The sequence below is a fragment of the Solanum stenotomum genome, chromosome 1, assembly GCF_019186545.1.
Source record: "Solanum stenotomum isolate F172 chromosome 1, ASM1918654v1, whole genome shotgun sequence".
NCBI classification, from domain to species: domain Eukaryota; kingdom Viridiplantae; phylum Streptophyta; class Magnoliopsida; order Solanales; family Solanaceae; genus Solanum; species Solanum stenotomum.
The window spans coordinates 93,952,236-93,976,004 of record NC_064282.1 but is presented as its reverse complement, the minus strand read 5'-3'; the positions used below and the strand labels follow the sequence as shown (position 1 = coordinate 93,976,004).

General features: G+C 32.2%; 1 protein-coding gene across 4 annotated transcripts in view; it reads left to right on the top strand.

The window, feature by feature from the left end:
• The window catches only part of LOC125870993 (receptor-like protein EIX2), a 140,267-nt gene that overhangs the window by 88,746 nt on the left and 27,752 nt on the right, over window positions 1-23,769 (top strand). The window contains exon 3 of one of the 4 annotated variants that reach the window (XR_007446961.1): window positions 10,289-10,390. The exons of 1 other annotated variant lie outside the window; for it this stretch is intronic. Coding sequence is in view for 1 of the 3 variants with exons in the window: in XM_049551572.1 (XP_049407529.1) it covers window positions 2,121-2,296 (176 nt within the window). In the remaining 2 variants the exon portion in view is untranslated. Of the gene's footprint in view, window positions 1-2,120; window positions 2,297-2,987; window positions 3,117-10,288; window positions 10,391-23,769 lie in introns of those variants that run through there. 2 more of the 4 variants (XR_007446962.1, XM_049551572.1) reach the window with 2 other exon arrangements.

The following is a 23,769-nucleotide window of genomic DNA, read 5'->3' as shown; positions in this document are numbered from 1 at the left end:
TTGATTTCAAATTTGAGCTCGATAATTAGTATTGACCTTTCTAGTAATATGCTTTCTGGAAAGTTACCAAATGTAATTGGAAAGTTAGGGAAATTAGGATCGCTTGAACTCTCAGGAAATCTATTTGAGGGAGATATATCTGAATTATTCAATGTTAGGAGTAATTTCCTTTCAGTGCCATTGCGAAATACTTCTTCTTTATCTACTTTGACACTAGGCTGGAATAAACTCACAGGAGCTCTTCCGGAAAGTGTTGGCCAACTTTCAATGCTAGAATACTTTTCCATCTTTAACAATAGGTTGGAAGGCATTGTAACAGAAAGTCATTTCCCTAAATTAACACATTTACGGTACTTTTATGCATCTATAAATAATCTGACTTTAAAAGTGAGTCGGAATTGGATTCCGTCTTTTCAAGACAAAGAAATTCAAATTGGCGGCTGGAATATAGGCCCTTTGTAGTTAGAATTGGTGTAGAGAAGACTTGACTTAATTAACATATAGTACCATTTAAAAAGGAGGAAAAAAATCTACATGCATCTTCTTGATAGCTATAAATACATATTGCTTCGCCTAGTGAAAAATATAAGCAAACAACTACCACACACAAAAAATACTTTTCACTTGCAAGTCTAAAACATTGCACACCATGAAAGTTTTAGCAATAACACTATGGGTTCTCTTGTTTTTTATTTTGACAAATACCAAGTTTGTTGTTTCTGTAGGGATTTGCATAGACACTGAGCAACGAGCGTTGGAGATCTTGAAGAAAGAAGCATATGATCCCTCGAATCGTCTCTCTTCTTGGGTTGTCGGAAAAGATTGTTGTGAATGGGAAGGAGTCGTGTGCAACAATCTTACTCGTCATGTGATTGATCTAAGCATTCCTGGTGTTTGGTTCGAGTCAAGATATCTAAGGATCAATAACCTAGAGTGGTTGACAAGTCTTTCGAGTCTTGAGAACCTGGAGATAGAAAGTGTTGATCTTAGCAAAGCTAATGAATGGCTACAGGTTATTAACATGCTTCCTTCTCTTGTTGATCTTCGTTTATTCAACTGTAGACTTCATCATATAACACCTCTACTTGATCATCACAATTTTTCTTCACTCAAATCTCTCGATCTTTCTAGGAATGACAACTTTAATTCTTCTCTTCCGAAATGGGTTTTCTACCTCCCCAATCTCGTTTCTCTTGACCTGAGTTACTGTAATTTTATTGGCCCGTTCCCTGATGGTCCAGTTAACATAACAAAAATCAAATATCTCGATCTTTCTTTCAATAACCTCAACTCCACTATACCAAATTGGCTCTATGGATGCAAAGATCTAGAATCACTTGGCCTTGGTAGAAATCGTCTTGAAGGAACAGTTTCAAGTCTGATTTCAAATTTGAGCTCAATAATTCATATTGACCTTTTTGATAATATGCTTTCTGGAAAGTTACCAAATGTAATTGGAAAGTTAGGGAAATTAGGGTACCTTTCTCTCTCAAACAATCTATTTGAGGGAGATATGTCTGAATTATTCAATGTTAGGAGTAATTTCCTTTCAGTGCCATTGCGAAATACTTCTTCTTTAACTTATTTGAGTCTAAACAATAATAAACTCACAGGAGCTCTTCCGGAAAGTGTTGGCCAACTTTCAATGCTAGGAGGCTTTTTCATCGATAACAATAGGTTGGAAGGTGTTGTAACAGAAAACCATTTCTCTAAATTAACACATTTACAACTCTTCACTGCATCTAGAAATAATCTGACTTTAAAAGTGAGTCAGAATTGGATTCCACCTTTTCAAGTCAGATATATTGAAATAGGCAGCTGGAATATAGGCCCTTTGTTTCCCATGTGGCTCCGAACTCAAAAGCGGATAATGAATGTCGACATATCAGATGGTAGAATACAAGGTGAGGTTCCAACTTGGTTTTGGAAATTGTCTTCTCAAATTGAATTTCTCAATATTTCTCACAACCAATTTATTGGTGAGGTTCCAATCATCTCGACAGATGAGCAGAGTGTTCCTCCACTAATGTACTTGGCTTCCAACAATTTTAGTGGACCAATACCATTGATTTCAACCAATGTAAGAGAGCTAGATCTCTCAAACAATTCTTTTTCCAAAGGTTTATCTAATTTTTTGTGTGAAGCAAAGAATGGATCTTACAAATTGAGAATCTTAAACCTCGGGGGAAATGATTTATCAGAAGAGATTCCTGATTGTTGGATGAATTGGCCCGAGTTGACAGTTTTAATCTTGAGGGACAATAATTTGATTGGAAGCTTACCAAGATCTATGGAGGTTTTGAGTAATTTGCTATCATTAGATTTACGAAGAAATAGACTTAATGGTCCGTTTCCTTCATCCTTGGAAAACTGCTCAAAACTGCATAAAATAGATTTAGCTGAGAATGTGTTTATTGGAAACTTACCATCTTGGTTGGGAATGAGGTTTCCAACCTTGATAGTCCTTATTCTTCGGTCCAATAAATTTGATGGTGAATTGCCTCAAGAACTATGTCACCTCAAAGATCTTCAGATCTTAGACCTTGCAAACAATAGATTTGTTGGAATCATACCAAGGTGTATTGGCAATTTGAGTGCGATGGTCAAAGCAAAAGAGAAAGTACTGGAAGATGATTTCGAGTTAAATTATTCCTTTTATATGGGAGCTCTAATAGAGAGTGCAATGGTGATGACTAAAGGCAACATGTACCAGTATGATACCATTTTGGTGTTGTTTACAAGTTTGGATATGTCTAGCAATAATCTTTCTGGAGATATTCCTATAAGTGTAACACGTCTTGCAGGATTAAAATCATTTAATCTTTCCAAAAATAACCTAACTGGTAAGATTTCAAATGACATTGGTGCCATGAAAGTCTTGGAATCTGTTGATCTTTCAGAAAATCAACTTTACGGTCAAATCCCACAAAGCTTTTCGAGTTTGACCACTTTGGGCTACTTGAATCTATCTGATAACAATTTGTCAGGTATGATACCATTGAGCACTCAACTTCAAAGCTTTGATCCCACAAGTTTTCAAGGAAACAAACTCTGCGGACTTCCACTCTTGGTGAACTGTAGTTCGGATGGTAATATTCCAAATCACAAGTATGAAGATGATGAGAGTGACAAAGATGAAGTGGATTGGTTTTACATTTCAATGGCAATAGGATTTGCACTAAGCTTTTGGGGTGTTTATGGTTCATTGCTTTTTAAGAGATCATGGAAACATGCTTATTTTCGTTTTCTAGATCGTAGCTGGGAAATGTTGCTTGCATAGATACCAATATGGTGAGAGATGTGATTAGGATATTGCTATCATCGAAAGATAGTTTGTATGCTTATACTTTTTATGTTACCAATCATGTTGTTTCATTTTGTATTCAAATATGTAGATTTTTTTGTCTTAATAAATTCCTCAAATGAATGTTTCTTAAGATGTTCAAATAATATTGTTTCTTTCATAGTTTCAATTTTCTTCTTTCAATCACAGAGTAGTGAGACATGTTAATTTCTTTATTTATACTCCCTCCGTTTCAATTTATGTGGCACTTTGCAGATTTCGAAATTCAAACAAGTGTATCTTTGACCGTAAATTTTTCATATATCTTTTAATTATTTTGAATTGTCAATTATTGTGACTTATAGTACTTTTTACGTAGTTTACAAATATATATATTTCATTTTAAAAAAACTGATGATTCTATGCACAAAGTTTCGGTCAAATTAAACTATTTGACTCTCGAAAAACGAAAAGTGTCACATAAATTGGGACAGGGAGTAATTTGTTTTTAGTACTTAATAAAAAAAAGTTCTTCACTATAACTACATAAATCATACATCAAACAAAAAAAAATATCACCTTGAATTTTTTTGACAAGACATCTTATCGGTCAAAGTTAAAGATGGGTTGAATTGAGAATGTCAAAATGGATCAAATCAACTTATTGACACACCCAAATTACTTAAGCGGGTTGGGCTGATCATGACTTTATATGCAAACTTCAAAGTAACAAAAGCTAGCAAGGCAGAGTTCTCTGCTTTGGCTGGACAAAGTACATCACTTGCTGTACTTCAATCTGTGGCAGGGGGCGCCAACCCGCCCCACACCAGAACCACCCTTGTGTAGCCGAGCTATTATTCATGATCAAAGGAAGCCTCGAGGTTGACTTAGTGGACAGTACTAACAAGCTCTGTACTCAAACTCTACAAATTCGATGATCGGATTGTGGCTAAGTCATTCAAGACTGATGTTGCAGCCATTCAGAAGATCAAGGCTGATCTCTCATCCTTTTGATTGTAAACGATGGATTGACAACGAATTATCAACAAATATTATTAGCTACATGTGATTTAGCGATAGATTTGCAATAAAATGGCATAGATAATTCTCTTTCTTTTTTGTGTGTGTAGTGCTTGTCCTTAAATTATTCTAGCTAGTGGTATTAAATAACTCTCTTTGTCTCAATTTACGCGACAAATTTAAATTTTGTGATTCAAAATCTTTTCTTTAACCAAAATTAACTTTTGCATATATATATTTTATGAATTATTAAATATTGTGACTTATAATACTTTTTATGTAGTTTTCATATATGTAAATTTTACTTTTAAGAAATTGAAATTTTCATATCCGAATTCACTATTAAAATTAAAAAAATTAACTCTCGAAATCCAAACAAAAAAGGCGAGTCATTGTAGGAATTGGCTTATCTTGGAAAGAGACAACAACTTTGCAAGTTAAAGTCTATTTAAGTAATTAGTTCCTAAATTATGAGAATTTACGTAAATTTTCAAAAATTAATACATATAAAATAAATATAAAGGAAGTAGTAACTAGTCAAATAACGAACAAAATTTCCATTCTAACAAGTCAATTGTGCGTTAAAGAAGGGCAACTTGGAAACTTATGAGAGGGATCAATGTGCTTAGAAACTACGTAGAAAGACTATATTTTGGATTGTTAATGGAATATTTTTATATAGATGCAAAAATTGAATTATTTTACTATTATATAGAAGAGTTTTAGGAAGCAGGTCTTCGTCAATATGTCTGGTTCTTTGATAAGATAATTTGGTTATTTAAGGGAGCAGTTAGAAGTAGGCATCTCTTCGTCGACGTGTTTACTTTAAGCTGAGGGTATTTATGGAGTTTCTGTGCTTTTTTCGTTTTAATTTATTTGTCTTACTTTTCTTTCTTAGTTACCTAAATATATTATAAATTACAATAATTAACAACTTAAATTATTAAAAAGACAGATTTAAACTTAGGTGGCTCTCGAAATTACGTTGGTGCCACATAAAAGGTAACTTGAAGTTGAATTTTGAATATTTTTTAGATTTGAAAAGCCTATCTTCAATAAGTTGTTTTCCCAAAATTTCACTCCAAATCACTCACAAAAATTCAAAAACAACTCCAATATTTGTTCATCTCCAAATACAACTTCAATTTTCATTTAAAAAAATAATACTGTAATATTTTTTTCCCTTTTCGGCAACTTCTAAATTTTATTTTTCACATGACATATTTAAGATTATAAGATTATTGCATACATTTTTTTATAGTTATTTTCTTCTCTTCTTCTTTTTTTTTCAATTTATTTGACATTCTTATCTTTCAATCACCTACGTATCTTTAGTTTAAGATGACAAAATTCAAAAATCTTCTTTATTTTCTAAAACTTCATGTCAAATCAATAAATCAGACAAATAAATTAAAATAAAAGAAATATATTCTATAATAATTCAATTTTATTTTTATAAAGACTTAAAATCCATGAATATTGAGACGGAGTGAGTACTATATATACATATTGCCTGACCTAGAGAAAAATATACGCAACTAGTTAGCTATTTGACGTACATCCTTTTCTTTCCTAGTCTGAAAATTTGCACACTATGAAAGTAGTGTTAGCAATGACACTATGGGCTCTTCTCTTGTTTACTATTTTGACAAACACCAAGTTTGGAAAAAAATTTATGCTCGACATGAATAGATTGCTTATATCATATGAAAAAATTATATTAAAGAAAAGTTATTCCTTTTTTTGTTGATTGATAAATTTTTATAAAATTAAGTGTATTTGAAAGTTTTTAATCACAAATATTTACTTATAAAAGGAACATGAAAATATGTAGTAAGGGTGCCTTAGAATATTCTATATCTTATTTTTGAACTATGATTTGCTCATTTGGTAAAATAATATGAGAATTGGATTATTATTTTTTATAGTTTCACTTTTCACAACTTGTAGAATTTTTTTGTTTTTGACTAAAAACTACAACTTAAGAAATTTGAGTTATATATCCAAATTTTAACTTTAACTTCAAATCAACCTGATTTCAAATCAAATTCAAATGGGACCTTAATAGTGTTGTGGAATGTGGAGAAGACTTGTTGGAGTCTTCTTGACTTAATTAATACATACAATTATAAGAGGAAGAAGAAAAAAAACTCTTTAAAATCAACAAGTCTTCGAGTCAAGCAACCAATAATGAAGCATTCAAACAAGTGATTATTAATTAGTTGATATTATAATTATTTAAAAATCAATAAAATTATCTAATTAACCTTGTTTATGAAAGAGATTATGATAAAATTGTAAAACATGTAGATCCATGGGACTTATGTTTTGCCCCGTACTGTATAAAATGTTTCGCCTCATTCCCCTGCCTTTTAAAACACTCCATTTTTTGTTTATAACTTTTTAAGAAAAGTCCTCTTTTATCAGCAAGACAACTTCATCAACGTGAGCATGCATGGCCCAAACAGGGACAATTGATAAAGTTGTAGAGAAGACTTGTTGACTTAATTAATATATACAATTTCAAAGAAAAAAAATATCTACATGCATCTTCTTGATATTTTGACAAACACCAAGTTTGGAAAAAAATTTATGCTCGACATGAATAGATTGCTTAAATCATATGAAAAAATTATATTAAAGAAAAGTTATTCCTTTTTTTGTTGATTGATAAATCTTTATAAAATTAAGTGTATTTAAAAGTTTTTAATCACAAATATTTACTTATAAAAGGAACATGAAGATATGTATCAAGGGTGCCTTAGAATATTCTATATCTTATTTTTGAACTATGATTTACTCATTTGGTAAAATAATATAAGAATTGGATTTTTTTTTATAGTCTTCACAACTTGTAGAATTTTGTTGTTTTTGACTAAAATATACAACTTAAGAAATTTGAGTTACATATCCAAATTTTAACTTTAACTTCAAATCAATCTGATTTCAAATCAAATTGAAATGGGACCTTAATAGTGTTGTGAAATGTGAAGAAAAATATAGGCAAACAACTACTTGAAGGGAAGTCATTTTCCTCAAATTTGAGGAAAATAAATTGATTTGAAAAAACATTTTTCAAAATATTTAAACCAAACAAACATAAGAAAATCGAAAAACATTCCTTCATACCAAAGATACCCTTAATGAAATTTAAGATGTGAAAGCATAAATACAAAATAAATAAAGATAGATGCAAAAAGTTTAAAAGTATCATTATACAACTACCCAACTAGAAAGTAGTTAAAGACAACTAGATTTACAGTCTTGTCTTTCAATCAAAAGAGTTTTCAGTAATTCTTTTTCCAGACTTGTAATATATATTTATAAACAACAATACCCTATAGTATTAAAGTTGTTACAAGTTGAAATGCACGCAAGTTGACGAAAACAAAATCAGTTATCTAAAAACAAAAGAAAAACCTGTCACTCACGAAGGGATTATTTATTATAGTTGTAGAGAAACTTTTTGACTTAGTTAATATATAAACACTAAACAGGGAAACTTGACAATAATTGATATATAAATAGGGACAATTGATAAAGTTGTAGAGAAGACTTGTTGACTTAATTAATATATACAATTTCAAAGTAAAAAAGAAATCTTCATACATCTTCTTGATAGCTATAAATACACACTTTTCACTTGCTTAGCCTAGCAACAAATATAAGCAAACAACTACCACACACATACTTTTCACTTGCAAGTCTAAAACATTGCACACCATGAAAGTGTTAGCAATAACACTATGGGTTCTCTTGTTTTTTATTTTGAAAAATACCAAGTTTGTTGTTTCTGTAGGGATTTGTAGAGAAAACGAGCAACGAGCATTGGAGACCTTGAAGAAAGAAATACACGATCCATCGGATATTCCATCTTCTTGGATTATCGGAAAAGATTGTTGTGAATGGGAAGGGGTTGTTATGTTCAAGTTTACTTATCCGAGGATAAATAGCCTTGAGTGGCTGCCAAGTCTTTCGAGTCTTGAGAACCTAGAGATGGAAAGTGTTGATCTTAGCAAAGTTAATGAATGGCTACAGTTCATTGACATCTTCCTTCTCTTGTTGATCTTCGTTTATTCAATTGTAGTCTTCATCATATAACACCTCTACTTGATTATCACAATTTTTCTTCACTCAAATCTCTCGATCTTTCTGGAAATTACAACTTAAGTTCTTCTGTTCCGAAATGGGTTTTCAACCTCCCAAATCTTGTTTCTCTTGACCTGAGTGGCTGTAATTTTACTGGCCCGTTTCCTGACGGTCCAATTAACTTGACTTCTCTCACAACTTTCAAGGCTTCTAAAAACTCTTTCAACTGTCGTTTACCTAAATGGTTGTTTGATTTGAATAATCTTGAACATGTTGAGCTCCGTTCTAGTGGCATTGAAGGTGTGATACAGAGTAAGAGCGGAAATGTAACAAAACTTAAACATCTCGATCTTTCTAGAAATAACCTTAACTCCACTATACCAAATTGGCTCTATCAATGTAAAGATCTAGAATTACTTTTCCTTGGATCAAATCGTCTTGAGGGAACAGTTTCAAGCCTGATTTCAAATTTGAGCTCAATAATTTATATTGATCTTTTTGATAATATGCTTTCCGGAAAGTTACCAAATGTAATTGGAAAGTTAGGGAAACTAGGATACCTTGATCTCTCAGTGAATCAATTTGAGGGAGATATATCTGAATTATTCAATGTTAGGAGTAATTTCCTTTCAGTGCCATTGCGAAATACTTCTTCTTTAACTTATTTGAGTCTAAACAATAATAAACTCACAGGAGCTCTTCCGGAAAGTGTTGACCAACTTTCAATGCTACGAGGCTTTTTCATCGATAACAATAGGTTGGAAGGTGTTGTAACAGAAAGTCATTTCTCTAAATTAACACATTTACAATACTTTTATGCATCTAGAAATAATCTGACTTTAAAAGTGAGTCGAAATTGGATTCCGTCTTTTCAAGCCTCAGAAATTCAAATAAGCGGCTGGAATATAGGCCCTTTGTTTCCCATGTGGCTCCAAACTCAAAAGCAGATAGCATATGTTGACATATCAGATGGTGGAATACAAGGTGAGGTTCCAACTTGGTTTTGGAAATTGTCTTCTCAAATTCGATTACTCAATATTTCTCACAACCAATTTGTTGGTGAGGTTCCAATCATCTCGATAGATCATGAGCAGAGTGGTTCTCCGCTATTAATATACTCGTCTTCCAACAATTTTAGTGGACCAATACCATTGGATGAATTGGCCAAAGTTGACGGTTTGATTGGAAGCTTACCAAGATCTATGGAGGTTTTGAGTAATTTGCGATCATTAGACTTACGAAGAAATAGACTTAACGGTCCATTTCCGTCATCCTTGGAAAACTGCTCAAGACTGCATAAAATAGATTTATCTGAGAATGAGTTTATTGGAAAATTACCATCTTGGTTGGGAATGAGGTTTCCAACTTTGATAGTCCTTATCCTTCGGTCCAATAAATTCGATGGTGAATTGCCTCAAGAACTATGTCACCTCAAAGATCTTCAGATCTTAGACCTTGCAAACAATACATTTGTTGGAATCATACCAAGGTGTATTGGCAATTTGAGTGCGATGGTCAAAGAAAAAAGAAAAGTGGGAGATGATCACGAGTTACAATATTCTTCATATAGGGGAGCTCTGATAGAGAGTGCAATGGTGACGACTAAAGGCAACATGTACCAGTATGACACAATTTTGGAGTTGTTTACAAGTATGGATATGTCTAGCAATAATCTTTCTGGAGATATTCCTATAAGTGTAACACGTCTTGCAGGATTAAGATCATTTAATCTTTCCAAAAATAACCTAACTGGTAGGATTCCAAATGACATTGGTGACATGAAAGTCTTGGAATCTGTTGATCTTTCAAAAAAACAACTTTACGGTCAAATCCCACAAAGCTTTTCGAGTTTGCCCACTTTGAGCTACTTGAATCTATCTAATAACAATTTGTCAGGTATGATACCAGTGAGCACTCAACTTCAAAGCTTTGATTCCACGAGTTTTCAAGGAAACAAACTCTGCGGACTTCCACTCTTGGTGAACTGCAGTTCGGATGGTATATTCCAAATCACAAGCATGAAGATGATGAGAGTGACAAAGATGAAGTAGATTGGTTTTACATTTCAATGGCTATAGGATTTGCACTAAGCTTTTGGGGTGTTTGTGGTTCATTGCTTTTCAAGAGATCANTATTCCAAATCACAAGCATGAAGATGATTAGAGTGACAAAGATGAAGTAGATTAGTTTTACATTTCAATGGCTATAGGATTTGCACTAAGCTTTTGGGGTGTTTGTGGTTCATTGCTTTTCAAGAGATCATGGAGACATGCTTATTTTCGTTTTCTAGACCGTAGCTGGGAAATGTTGCTTGTAAAGATACCAATATGGTGAGAGATGTGATTAGGATATGTTACCAATCATGTTGTTTCATTTTGTATTCAAATATGTATATTTTTATGTCTTAATAACTTCCTCAAATGAATGTTTCTTAAGATGTTCAAACAATATTGTTTCTTTCATAGTTTCAATTTTCTTCTTTCAATCACAGAGTAGTGAGACATATGTTTATTTCTTTATTCATAATTTGTTTTTAGTACTAAATAAAAAAAAGTTCTTCACTATAACTACATAAATCATACATCAAACAAAGAAAAATATCACCTAGAATTTTTTTGACAAGCATCTTATCGATCAAAGTTTAAGATGGATTTAATTGAGAATGTCAAAATGGATCAAATCAACTTATTGACCCACCCAAATTACTTAAGCGGGTTGGGCTGATCGTGACTTTATATGCAAACTTCAAAGTAACAAAACTAGCAAGGCAGAATTCTCTGTTTTGGCTGGACAGAGTACATCACTTGCTGTACTTCAAATTTGTGGCAGGGGGCGCCAACCCACCCCATACCACAGCCACCCTTGTGTAGCCGAGCTATTATGCATGATCAAAGGAAGCCTTGAGGTTGACTTAGTGGACAGTACTAACTAGTTTTGTACTTAAACTCTACAAATTTGGTGACATGTTTGTGTTTCCAAAAGGACTAGTGCATTATCGGTACAATCAATGATCGGATTCTGGCTAAGTCATTCAAGACTGATGTTGCAACCATTCAGAAGATCAAGGCTGATCTCTCATCCTTTTATTCGTAAACCAGTTTAACGATGGATTAACAACGAATTATCAACAAATATTATAAGCTACATGCGATTTAGCGATAGATTTGCAACAAATTTCATAGCTAATTCTCTTCTTTTTTGTGTGTATAATGCTTGTCCTTAAATTATTCTAGCTAGTGTGTATTAAATTACTCTCTTTGTCCCAATTTATGTGACAAATTTAAATTTTGCAATTCAAAATCTTTTCTTTAACCATAACTTTTTGCATATATCTTTTATGAATTATTAAATATTGTGACTTATAGTACTTTTTATGTAGTTCTCATATGCGTAAATTTTATTTTCTAAAAAATAAATTTTTCATATCCGAATTCATTACAAAATTAAAAAAATTTAACTCTCGAAATTCAAACAAAAAAGGCGAATCATTCTAGGAATTGGCTGTTCTTGGAAAGAGACAACAACTTCTCATAACATATCTCAAAGGTGTGTTTGGTATGTATTCGTTTTCTCATGTTTTGAAAAATATTTTTTTTGAAAATAAGTTTTTTTTGTAAATTTAAAAAACAACTTTATTAGAGGAGTAGAAAACACAAATTCTCATAACACCTTGTTGTGCAGGTTCAGAGCCTAGTGCTTCAAGCCAGGTTTTGGAAGAATTGTATCTATTTTCTTCATATTTTATGAGTTTTACGAAAAATATCATTTTATGACTTATGTTGTTTCTTAAATGTTAGTTCTGCATGTTCGTGCTTCGTATTTTATTTTGTGATCTTGGGTAGGCTTACCTATAAGAAGATTAGAAAGGTGTCATCACATCCCCAATTCTTCAAGTAATCGTAATTGCAAACTAAAACTTCAGTGCGACACTTTATTTTGAAAACAATCCAAAAACTGATGGGAAAAAGTTTTTATAGTTCGTTATTGTCGATGTATTAAATTTGAGGCAAGACCTTTTGAGTTTATAGACAATAAAAGAGTCATAGAATGTAAAGGTACAATCCAAAAAAAAAAAACATTTTTGGTGTAATTAAAAAGATATATTTTTTCTCATTTCTCGTTCACACTTTAAAAACTTCAAAAAAAATAAATAGTTTCACTAAGAATTTAATTGGCTCGCTTGCAGCATGACATATTTTAATTCGTTGTGATCTTTATGAAGATTTTTGCTCTGTTCTTTCGAAACGGTTTGGTTATCTTCAATTTAATGGGGAACAACATCTGTTCCGTAACTTTCCATGGACATAAAATTTCAACACTAAGGAAGAAACTTCAAATGCTTTGGCGTGAGTTTCGCTATCGGACTGCCGCCAAATCTTTTTGCTCGAAGACCCTTGTTATACATTGCATCGGCTATTGGTAAGCCAGTAGCCATAGATAAAGCCACTCAAGATAGGACAAGACCTAGCACATTTAGAGTTAAGGTCATTCTTGATTTTATGGACAAGCACCCGAAACGAGTAAGGATTCATTTTTTGGATGAACAATCTGATAAGCTCGTTGAACACTATCAACATGTTGTGTTTGATAATCTTCCTTTGTATTGTAACTATTGTAAGCACCAAGGTCATGAAGATGTTGATTGCAGACTAATGATCCAGAAAAACAAAAGGGGGGAGGGTAATCAAGATGACATCGAGCAGTAAGGTGACAAAACAAACAATCTGGAACAATTGCAAGGTGATGCATGAGACTTCTTGAATGCAAAAAAAAAAAACTGAAAATAAAGTCTCTGATGATACAGATAATGCAAGTAATGTGAACGGAACACCGAATATCAATTTTATGCAAAACCTAACTACTGAAAATAGTAGCGATACAAGGCTAGTATTAGTTGGTCAAAGGTCAGTGCCAGGGGCGGAGGCAGCATATACTTAGGGGGTTTAAGTATGTATAATAGATGTCGAACCCCCTTCCACTAGTTTGAGTGTTTACTTCTCATATTTTGAACCCCCTTATTAAAAATCCTCAATGCAGGAGGAACTTTTGGTGCCTGGAACAAAGGTTCAGGAGGGCCTTTTGGTTCCTAGACCAGAGGTTCAGTTGTTAAACATCTCTGGAAAAAGTTTGGCTGATGCTCCGAAAACTTCAGATAAGGTCCAAGGATATCAAAAAGGCGATACATGTGTAATTTCATGTGAAGATCAAGTTGGTTCAAATGCAAGTCATGTGCTTGATCAAAATTCAATTGCAACGTCGAAACTTCAAAATTCTGGGCAGCAAACATGTCAAACTGAAGTTGGGCAGCAACTAAATTATAATGCAACTTCAAAAGAAAGTGTTACAGTTGCAGGGATCACGAGGGTAGGGAGTGAACCTGCAGATACAACAAATGATAAGATTGAGCTTCAAGAAAAGACAACTAATTCAAAGGCTTTTGTTGTTGCGTCCCAAGTCACTTCTGGAAAGCTATTGACTGAAGACATATCCATTAACACAACTGCTACTTTTGTGGCACAAATAAAAGAACTTGGACAATCTAATATAGTTGATAAAGCAGGGGTAACGGTTGATGTTGGAGCTCAAATTGGTTCTCCAGGAGCCTCTCTAATTAAGCCTCATTGTGCTACTAAGTCGAATATGGTTAACTCTCATGCTCTACCGATTGTTTAAATCTCCCAAGTTACTCCGACAAATAATTTGATCACTTCTAGCGGGCAAAAAGGTGTTACAAGTGAGAGTCAATGGGCCAACCGAGTGGAAGAAGAGAATGAACATGTCACAACTCATAGAAAATTGAGCCCCGAAGCACCAATTTTTGTGCCTAAGGGTAGTGGCATTACCAGTGATTCATCCCCATGACATATAGAGCGACAATTGGTTTTAACAGGTACTAATGTTCAAAAAATTTCAGTTGGTGACAAAGAGCTTCCTGATGCGTTGGTGAGTTCTAATGTTGAAAAGTTGAGTTCTCTTACGCCTATTAACACAAACAAACAACTACAAGATGTTGGTAGTAGTTCTTTCTCCACAAATAGATTTGTTAACCTACAAGATGAGGACACCTTTAAGGAAAGTGAAGAAGAGGATATGTTGAATTATTGTTTTGCAAATGCAGCTAGGGATGCAGATATTTCTCATAGGCAACAACGCAACAACGAAAAGAAGCATGGAAGAAAAAATAGTTGGGATGGTAAAATGACTAAGGAGTTTGTTCCAAGGCACCTACCGATGCGACTGGCAAAACATAATCACATGACATTGTCAACAACTTTAGCAAGATCCAATAAATCTAAGAAGAATTGATGAACTATCAAGTATTGTTAGACAGATTTGAAGAGGAAGACAAGAGGAAAACACTCCATTAGAAGAGCAATCTATCTTTTTTAGTTCATATTTTTGTAAAACAAAGTTTGAGTTTAATTACTCAAATCTCATCATGGCTTTTATACTTTTAATTTGTACTACTTAAGCATCCTCATTTGTAATATCATCATAGAGTGTATTATAAACTCTATGATTGTAGCACCCCGCTAATTGAAAGAGTTAGAATTAGAAAGAACCATTTTTGGAAAGAATGAAAATTTGGAAATATTGGCAAGTTATGCTAAGTATGAGTTTCGAGTCAACTTCAAACGACCATACTCCTAGTACAGGATGAGTTATGTAGGCTAGAAGATATCAAATTAAAGGTCTTTGAATTATCTTTCCAACGCCACCGAGTTTGCTATTTTTCGAGCTCGTATGAGGGAGATATGCCCTTGAAGTCGGGTTGTCTAGTTAAGGAAAGTTACCCGGATTTAAGAGGGGTATTTTGGTCTTTTCCTTACCCTATCATATTTAATTCGTTTTTAGTAATTAATTAGAGATCTAAACTGAATTGGTTCAGTTTACGCAATTACAATTCACTCTAGGGTTTTTAGAAAAGAGTTCAAGAAGAGAAAAGAGGAGAAAGGTTAAGAGTCGTCGATTTCTTGAGGATTTGGTTGCGGATTTCGCAAAGGCTTGATCCCTAAAAATGTATGTGAGATTTTCATAGCATTGGGTTCGTTCACCCACGCGCCAATCATGTTTATGTCAACGAAATTCGTTCTATGATGATCTTGAATTGTGTTCTTGAAATTGGCTTTCGTTCTTAAGTTAGGATGGGATTGTTGAGTTCTTGATGAAATCATGTCGATTTTAAATTAAAGTTGTGTTTGATTAGATTCTTGTGTACATGTATTGGGTATCTGAATCTAAAAAGAAATTGAGAAAAAGAATTGAAATTAGTCGCATTATGATCAGAAAATGAGAAGAAAAGGTCGTTGGGGTTAGCTTGGGGGGAAGCTGGCGCGACGCGCTAGTGTGCCAGATTAGAGCCTCTGAACTTTAGGGGCTGGCGCCACACGCCAGCAATGCGCCAGGGTCGCCTGTCCTTACCCTTTTTCTGACGTTTAGCTCGTCTAAGTTCTTCTTAAGTTTACTAACACTTCCTATCGATTCTAACTACTATAAATGACTTTTAAACATCTAGAAATCATCCATAAACAAGAATCATAACCTTGAATCCATAAATTCAAATTCAAGGAAAGTCAAGAGCCAAGTCTAGAGAGTTCTTAGAGTCTTTTGAAAAGTCTTTTACAAACATTTTAACTTGTTTTAAAGACTTGAGCATTGAGTTAAAAAAAGAGTAAGAGTGAAGTTTTTTTCTTCAAAATATTATATGGGAACTAGGTATTCCAAAGAGTTAAAATGTTTTCACATTTAAACAAGAGAGGAAACACCGATTTCCAAGAGAGCTTTTAAGCTAGTTTTGAGTAATAATCTCAAACCACGGAAAGAGTTATGTTTTTTTAAACATATGAGCTAGTATATTTGGGAGTAGTATTGAGCAAATATTTGGGGACACATTTGAATTCAGATAATTCAAAGTCTCCATAAACCGTGTAGCCAACATGGGTAGAAAAGGGTCATACTTTTTAGATGATTCCTTAATGCTTTTAGAATAGACTAGTGGATCCACTTAGTAGTAGGTTCTATACCCCTAGCAAGGTATAGGACGGCCCTGGCAGCGTGCGGCAAGACGTTGTACAATCACTTAATATCATAGAGATAGTTGTCAGTAAGAGAAACTCCCACGGAGATATTTTGTATACTTATACACATAGTTACTTGTATTTTCATATACAAACTGAGTTGTTGTGTGTTTTTAAATGCATCGAGTTGTTATCTTCATTTTTTAAACCTTTTCTTTATACTGCATCTTTATTTCTGCTTTATATTGAAAAGAGTTGAGTTGAGTTGAGAAGAGGTAAGTATTTCCTTCATATTCCAGTTCAAGCTTATGTTTGTTTAGATTTCCCCTCACATGCTCATACATTCAATGTACTGATGCCAATTGGCTTGTATCATTTTATGATGCAAATACAGGTAACCAGGATCTGCATCCAACGCTTCGTGATCCAGCTGAGCATTCAGAGTCATTTGGTGAGCCTCCTTGCTTTTCGGAGGATCCCTTTTTCATGTTTTATTATTTCAGTTGTTAGGATGATCGGGGATCTTGTCCCGACATCCCTCTTAGTATTTAGAGGCTTCATAGACAGTTAGTTAGTAGTTCATTAGTCTTGATATTTCAGATGTTTTGATTTTAAGACTTGAGTTGCCTTATTGGCCAGTTTGAATGTTTTCTTTTATAACATTCTAGTTTATTTCATGGACTTATATTTGTTGAGTAAAGTCTTCCCCTGAGTAGTAAACCAGACCAAGGGTTCGCTTGAGGCCATCAATGGTTCTCGAGTGCAAGTTGCGCCCAGGGTGTAGGCTTAGGGTGTGACAATGATGATAATAGAATACTTAGTTCTCTCTAGCTCTTATTATATCCATGCGGGTTAATTAGTAGAGGCTTCATACCTCATTAGAATTGGTAAGGTATGGTCTAGCCCCCCTTGCTTGTGTATCTCTATTGAGGTTTTCTTTTAATTATATTATTAATAAAAGGCCGCTAGACACTAGCTAGTGGTATAAATTCAGTAAAAACAAAATCAAATTACAAAGAAGAATTTTACACAAAAGAAAAAGAGTACAACAATACTCAAATTTCACATGCCAAAGAATCAATGAAGGAAGGGTCTCTATCCCCCCCNNCCCCTCCCCCCACACCCAATACAAAAAATGTAACAAAAGAAAACTTTTACAATAAACAAATAAATTAACCAAAAAAATAGACTTTTTGTAATTGAACCCCCCAAAAATGAATGGCTTCTTATTAACAACCCTACATGATTTTCTCACTTCTCTTTGTCCATCAATTAATACTTCAACTCTACCCAATTTCACCATGGCCTCACCAAACTTAGTGTAAAAATCAGGATCATTAACAATATCATCCACAATATTCTTTGTCAATTCATCCAATGCTATTTGTTGATCAATTTGAAGAACCCCATTTCCCTTTTTAATTTCTTGAAAATATGAATTATCTACCAAAGATGGAGTCTTTACATCAAGAGGATAAGTGTTATCAAATATTAATGAAATTGTAGGACATTTATCCTTTAATTCAGCCAATAGCCATGGGCTCATGCTTGGATCAGGACCACCAGTTTTATTGAAGTTGTATATTCCATCTTTGAAGAGTGAGCAACGAGCAATTCCAACAGTGTGTCCACCTAGAATCGAAAATAGACAAGTAGTTAACGGTTAATGAAATGAGATGAAAATCGTCAGAGTTCAAATTTAATTTAGTACGTGATTTCTTTCAAACTGCCTAAGTTTTGATGGTCAAAGTTATTCAGTGACCATGTTTGTTAATGGTTACGAGGTAGCATGTACTCATCATAGGGTAGATTCACCAAACAGAGTTAAGAATTCAGCAAAACTCAATTAATTTTGGCTTGATCATATGTATTTATGTTTGAAAAATTATTTAATATTATAATTAGTCTATCTAAAATGCGGTAGCCAAAGAAGATTATGACTTAAAACTCTAGGTGCACGCAAGCTAGTTTGAGTACCATTGTCATAAAAAGAAAATCTAGAATAAGATAAAGGTTGTAAAATAAAAACGTTAAAAAGGATAGAATCCAAAGGTATGTCCTAATGGGCAATATAATGAGAGTTGAACCACAGATCGACCGTATTATTGAAGTTGTATATCCTATATATCTTTAGTGAGTGTTGTCAAATATTAATGAAATTCTAGTACATTTATCCTTTAACTTAGACAATAGCCATTGGCTCATGGTTGGATCAGGACCACCAGTATTATTGAAGTTGTATATCCTATCTTTAATGGTTGGATCAGGACCACTCTTGGTGTACTGCATTTCAGATGATAATATTCCAAATCACGAATATGAAGATGTTGAGAGTGAAAAAGATGAAGTGAATTGGTTTTACATTCAACGGCTATAGGATTTGTACTAAGCTTTTGGGGTGTTTGTGGTTTATTCTTTTTTAAGAGATCACGGAGACATGCTTATTTTTATTTTCTAGACCGTAGCTGTGAAAACTGTTTCTTGCAAAGGTACCAATATGTTGAGAGATGTGATTAAGGTATTGCTATCTTCAAAAGTTAGTTTGTATACCTACACTTTTCATGTTAGGAATACAAACTATATGAGATGAAAATGGATCTTTGCTATCATCCTTTTTTCTTCCACGGTGTGTTTGGTACGAAGGAAAATGTTTTCTTGGAAAATAAGTGGATTTTTTAACTTATTTTCTCATGTTTGGTTGGTGAGTAGAAAATGTTTCTGGAAAATATTTTTTAATGTTTGGTTGGTGAATGAAAAATATTTTTCAGAAAATATCTTTTATTTTGGACTTGAGACTAAAAAATACTTTTTAGGAAAATAATTTCTGATTTGAAAATCAACCCCGATAATTGATTGAGGACCTGACCCTGACACCCAAACTAGGACAAGTACCCTATGACCGTTTCAAAATCCGACCCTGAGATTTGACCCAGGACCTGACCCAGGAAAAATAATTTCAAAAATATTTTTTTTTTAAAAATTGATGGGGTCATGGGATGGGGGTGGGGTATGGGTAGGGGGTGTGGTGAAAATGTTTTTTAAAAAATTTGAAATATTTTTCAAAAATAATTTTTTTTAAAAAATAAAAATTAACGGGGATAGCCTGGGTGGGGGNAAAAATGATTTTAAAAAAAAAACTGAAATATTTTCAAAAACTATATTTTAAAAAAATAAAAAAATATTTGACGAGGGTGGGGTAGGGAGTAGGGATGGTAGGTGTCGGGTGAGGTAAAAAAATCTTATAATTTGAAACATTTTTAAAAAATAATTTTTAAATTTTATATTCTTTTGTTTTGGGAAGCGGGGAGGGGAGGGGGCGGGGGGCTGGTTTGGTGGTAGAGATAAAAATATATTTGAAATTTAAAAAATAAGAAAATTCATTTATTTTTATGAATGGGAGGGTCGGGTACGGAGTAGGTGTAGGGTAAGAAAAAATAAATTAAAGGATGAAGTAGAGTTTTGAAAAATGTTTTTCTTAAATTTGAGAAAAATGAGTTAATTTGAAAAATATTTTCCAAACATTGAACCCAACCAAACAAGTTCATCATTATGGGCATGGTGGACATGATAAAGTTGTAGAGAAGAATTGTTGACTTAATTAATAAATACATAAAAAAAGAACACTTTAAAGTCAAGCAGTCCACATTAACATGCATCATCTTATTAAAACTACACATTAGTTTTCAATTATTATACAGCTATTAATAGTTATATATAATTACCAAAAAACAATAGCTATATATACATATAGTAAGCAACTACTTAAAGATATATCCATGGAGGTTTTGAATAGTTTGCAATCCTTGAGTAAGAATATATTTTCTATCATACATTGAGTAAGATATACTTAGAATCTAGATACATGTATTTTTGCTATCAGATACATTAAAATAGGGAGAGAGGCAAGCGAAATGGGAAAGGAGGCGAGGGAGATAGTCATGTATCTCAGATACTTGCGAACCACACTAGGTACACACTAGATACATGCATATGTATGTAACTAGTGTGATTCACATGAATATGGGGTACCCGATACATAGGAGAGTGACGAGCAAGATGGAAGGAGGCGGGGGAGATTTGACTATGTATCCTAGATCGATACATGCAAATTCAATTGGATACGATGTATCTAGAATAAATTACACTTAATTTTGACCGCATGTATCTCGAAAAACATGTATTTGAACATATCTAAATGTATCTGGATGCACTAAAATGTGATAGGATTCGCAATATTACATATTAGAATGTATTTGAATAATTAATTCCTAAATTAGTGAAATTTATGTAAGTTTTTCAAAAATTTAATACATATAAAATGAAGATATAGGAAGTAATAACTAGTCAAATTACGAACAAAATTTCCATTCTAACAAGTCAATTGTGCGTGAAGAAGGGCAACTTGGAAACTTATGACAGGGATTGATGTGCTTAGAAACTACGTGGAAAGACTGTACCTTGGATTATTAATGGAATATTTTCATATAGATACAAAAATTGATTTATGTTACTATTAGCAGCTCTTCATCAAATATTTATAGCTATTTTTGAATTATGATTTGCTTATTTGGTAAAAATAATATAAGAATTGATTTTTATTTTTTTATAGTTTTCACAACCTGTGAAATTTTCATGTTATTGACTAAAAAATACAACTTAAGAAATCTGAGTTACATATCCAAACTTCAACTTTAACTTCAAATCAATCTGATTTCAAATCAAATTCAAATGGGACCTTAATAAACAGTGTTGTGGAATGTGGAGAAGACTTGTTGGAGTCTTCTTGACTTAATTAATACATACTATTTAAGAGGAAAAGTAAAAAAGCTCTTTAAAATCAACAAGTCTTCGAGTCAAACAACCAATAGTGAAGCATTCAAACAAGTGATTATTAATTAGTTGATATTATAATTATTTAAAAATCAATAAAACTATCTAATTAACCTTGTTTATGAAAGAGATTACGATAAAATTGTAAAAAAAAAAAATTATTTATAACTTTTTAAGAAAAGTCCTCTTTTATTAGCAAGACAACTTCATCAATGTGAGTAGCTAGGGGTGGCAAATGGTTGGATTAGATTGGATTTGGATGGATTGAGAAAAATTGTTTGGATTACAATCCATCCAAATAGAATACGGGTAAATATGGATTTAGTCAAATATGGTTTGGGTAAAATGATTCTAACCAATTTTAAAAAATTTGTTTTTCAAAAAAAAATAAAATTACCCCCTCTCCTGGGCACCCCGCACCCCCACTCCCACCTTCCACCAACCTACCCCTAAATTACGTGAGCATGCATGGCCCAAACAGGGACAATTGATAAAGTTGTAGAGAAGACTTGTTGACTTAGTTTATAAATACAATTTAAAAGGAATAAAGAAGAAAAAATAAAAATTACATGCATCTTCTTGATAGCTATAAATACCTATTGCTTAGCCTAGTGAAAAATATAAGCAAATACTATTCACTTGCTAGTCTAAAACATTACACACCATGAAAGTGTTAGCAATATATATTAATTTCTTGTAAAGCAAGAGGATAAACTTTAAAAAGAACATAAAAGGTATCCTATCAGTTTTTCCCAAAAAAAGTTTGCCTTTATTCGCTGTAAAAGGGAAAATAAATGTTGATTTTAAAAAATGAAATGGAAAAATTAAGAATTACAAGATAAGGGTTTAAAAGATCAGCAAAAAAGAAAAAGTTTATATATATATATACATATATTTCTATTATCTATATTATTCTATATTATATATATATTTATATATTTATTATATAGAAGAGTGAAAACGACCAGGACGATCAGGGGCACTTTTGTCATTTTACCAAAATTTTCAGCTTAAAACAATTGTACTTTCTGCTGCAAAATTATTGAATTTCCCAGATTACCCAACCAAGTTGCTATTATTATGATGGTCATGTGTATTTTCTATCATGAAAAGCATAAAAAATATCATAAGTAGCCGTACTATCTAAAATGGTGGGACCCATTTATTAAATCAATTTATATTTCATTAACACCTTTACTTTTTGCACTAAAATAAATATAAAAAGAAACAAACATGATTTAAAATGTATTAAAAAATAAAAATATTTACATAAAAATAAAAATTAATAAATAAAATGGATAGATAAATTAAATGAAATTAAAGTAAACTAAGAAACTAACTAATTTTTTAAATAAATAGTTTTAAAATTTTGCGAATCAAATATAAAGAGAAATAATAAGTATTTTTCGTGTTCAATTTATGTACATTAATGATAAGAATATTTTGATAATAGAATATTTTAAATTTTAAGATTAATCAGATTGTTTACTTTATTTACTTAATATTGCTATTCTTTTGTTTGAAATAAGAAGTTAAGAATCGGAACACATGAAAAATCAATACATTAATTAGAGAAGTAAAATAAATTTAAGTAGATTAATATTTAGAAAGATTTTTTATTATATAGAAGAGTGAAAACGACCAGGACGACCAGGGGCACTTTTGTCATTTTACCAAAATTTTCAGCTTAAAACAATTGTACTTTCTGCTGCAAAATTATTGAATTTCCCNATTAATATTTAGAAAGAGATGACAAAAATAGAAAATGATTAATAGTAATTTTAAAAATTATGAATAAATTTTGGAATAAGATAAAATATCTGGATGAGGAAATCAATACGATATGTAATGATCTATGTATTAAAATATCATGTTAATTTAGCATTTAATTCTAAATAGTTTTTTTTTAAACTGAGAAAATGCATTTATGTTTTCAGATTGTTTGAAATTTTTTCACTAAACTGATAAAAATAACAAAAATATGTGTTCCTATAAGTTATTGTATTGCATGAAAAAAGAGAACCAAAAACACATTTGTATCATGCTAAAAAAATTATGTTCATTAAGACAAATTATGCATATATAGAACTTCATGTAATAGTGAAACATGCTTCTTAGTTCTAATTTTTATGTATGAGTGATAAATAAAAAATATTAATCTCTCTGTTTCAATGTGTTTGTTCTATATTGACTTGGCATGAAGTTTAAGAAATTAAACAAGATTTTTGAATCTTGTGATTTTAAATTTTAAATATGTGAAATATAGTAAATGTCTTTTAATCTTGTGATCTTAAATATGTTATGTGGAGTTGGAACTAAGAAAAGAAAAGGGACATTACTTTTTAATAGATTATAAAGAAAAATTCGACAGATTAATTGAAATGAATAGGATAGATTTCAAGATGATAATACATAATGATTCATGATTTTTATATAAGATATAATCCAATCTAACAGACAAATTAACTCTGAATCCTACTAAATTTGTGTCTTATAGTAATAAATAAATAAATTGAATATTATACTTCA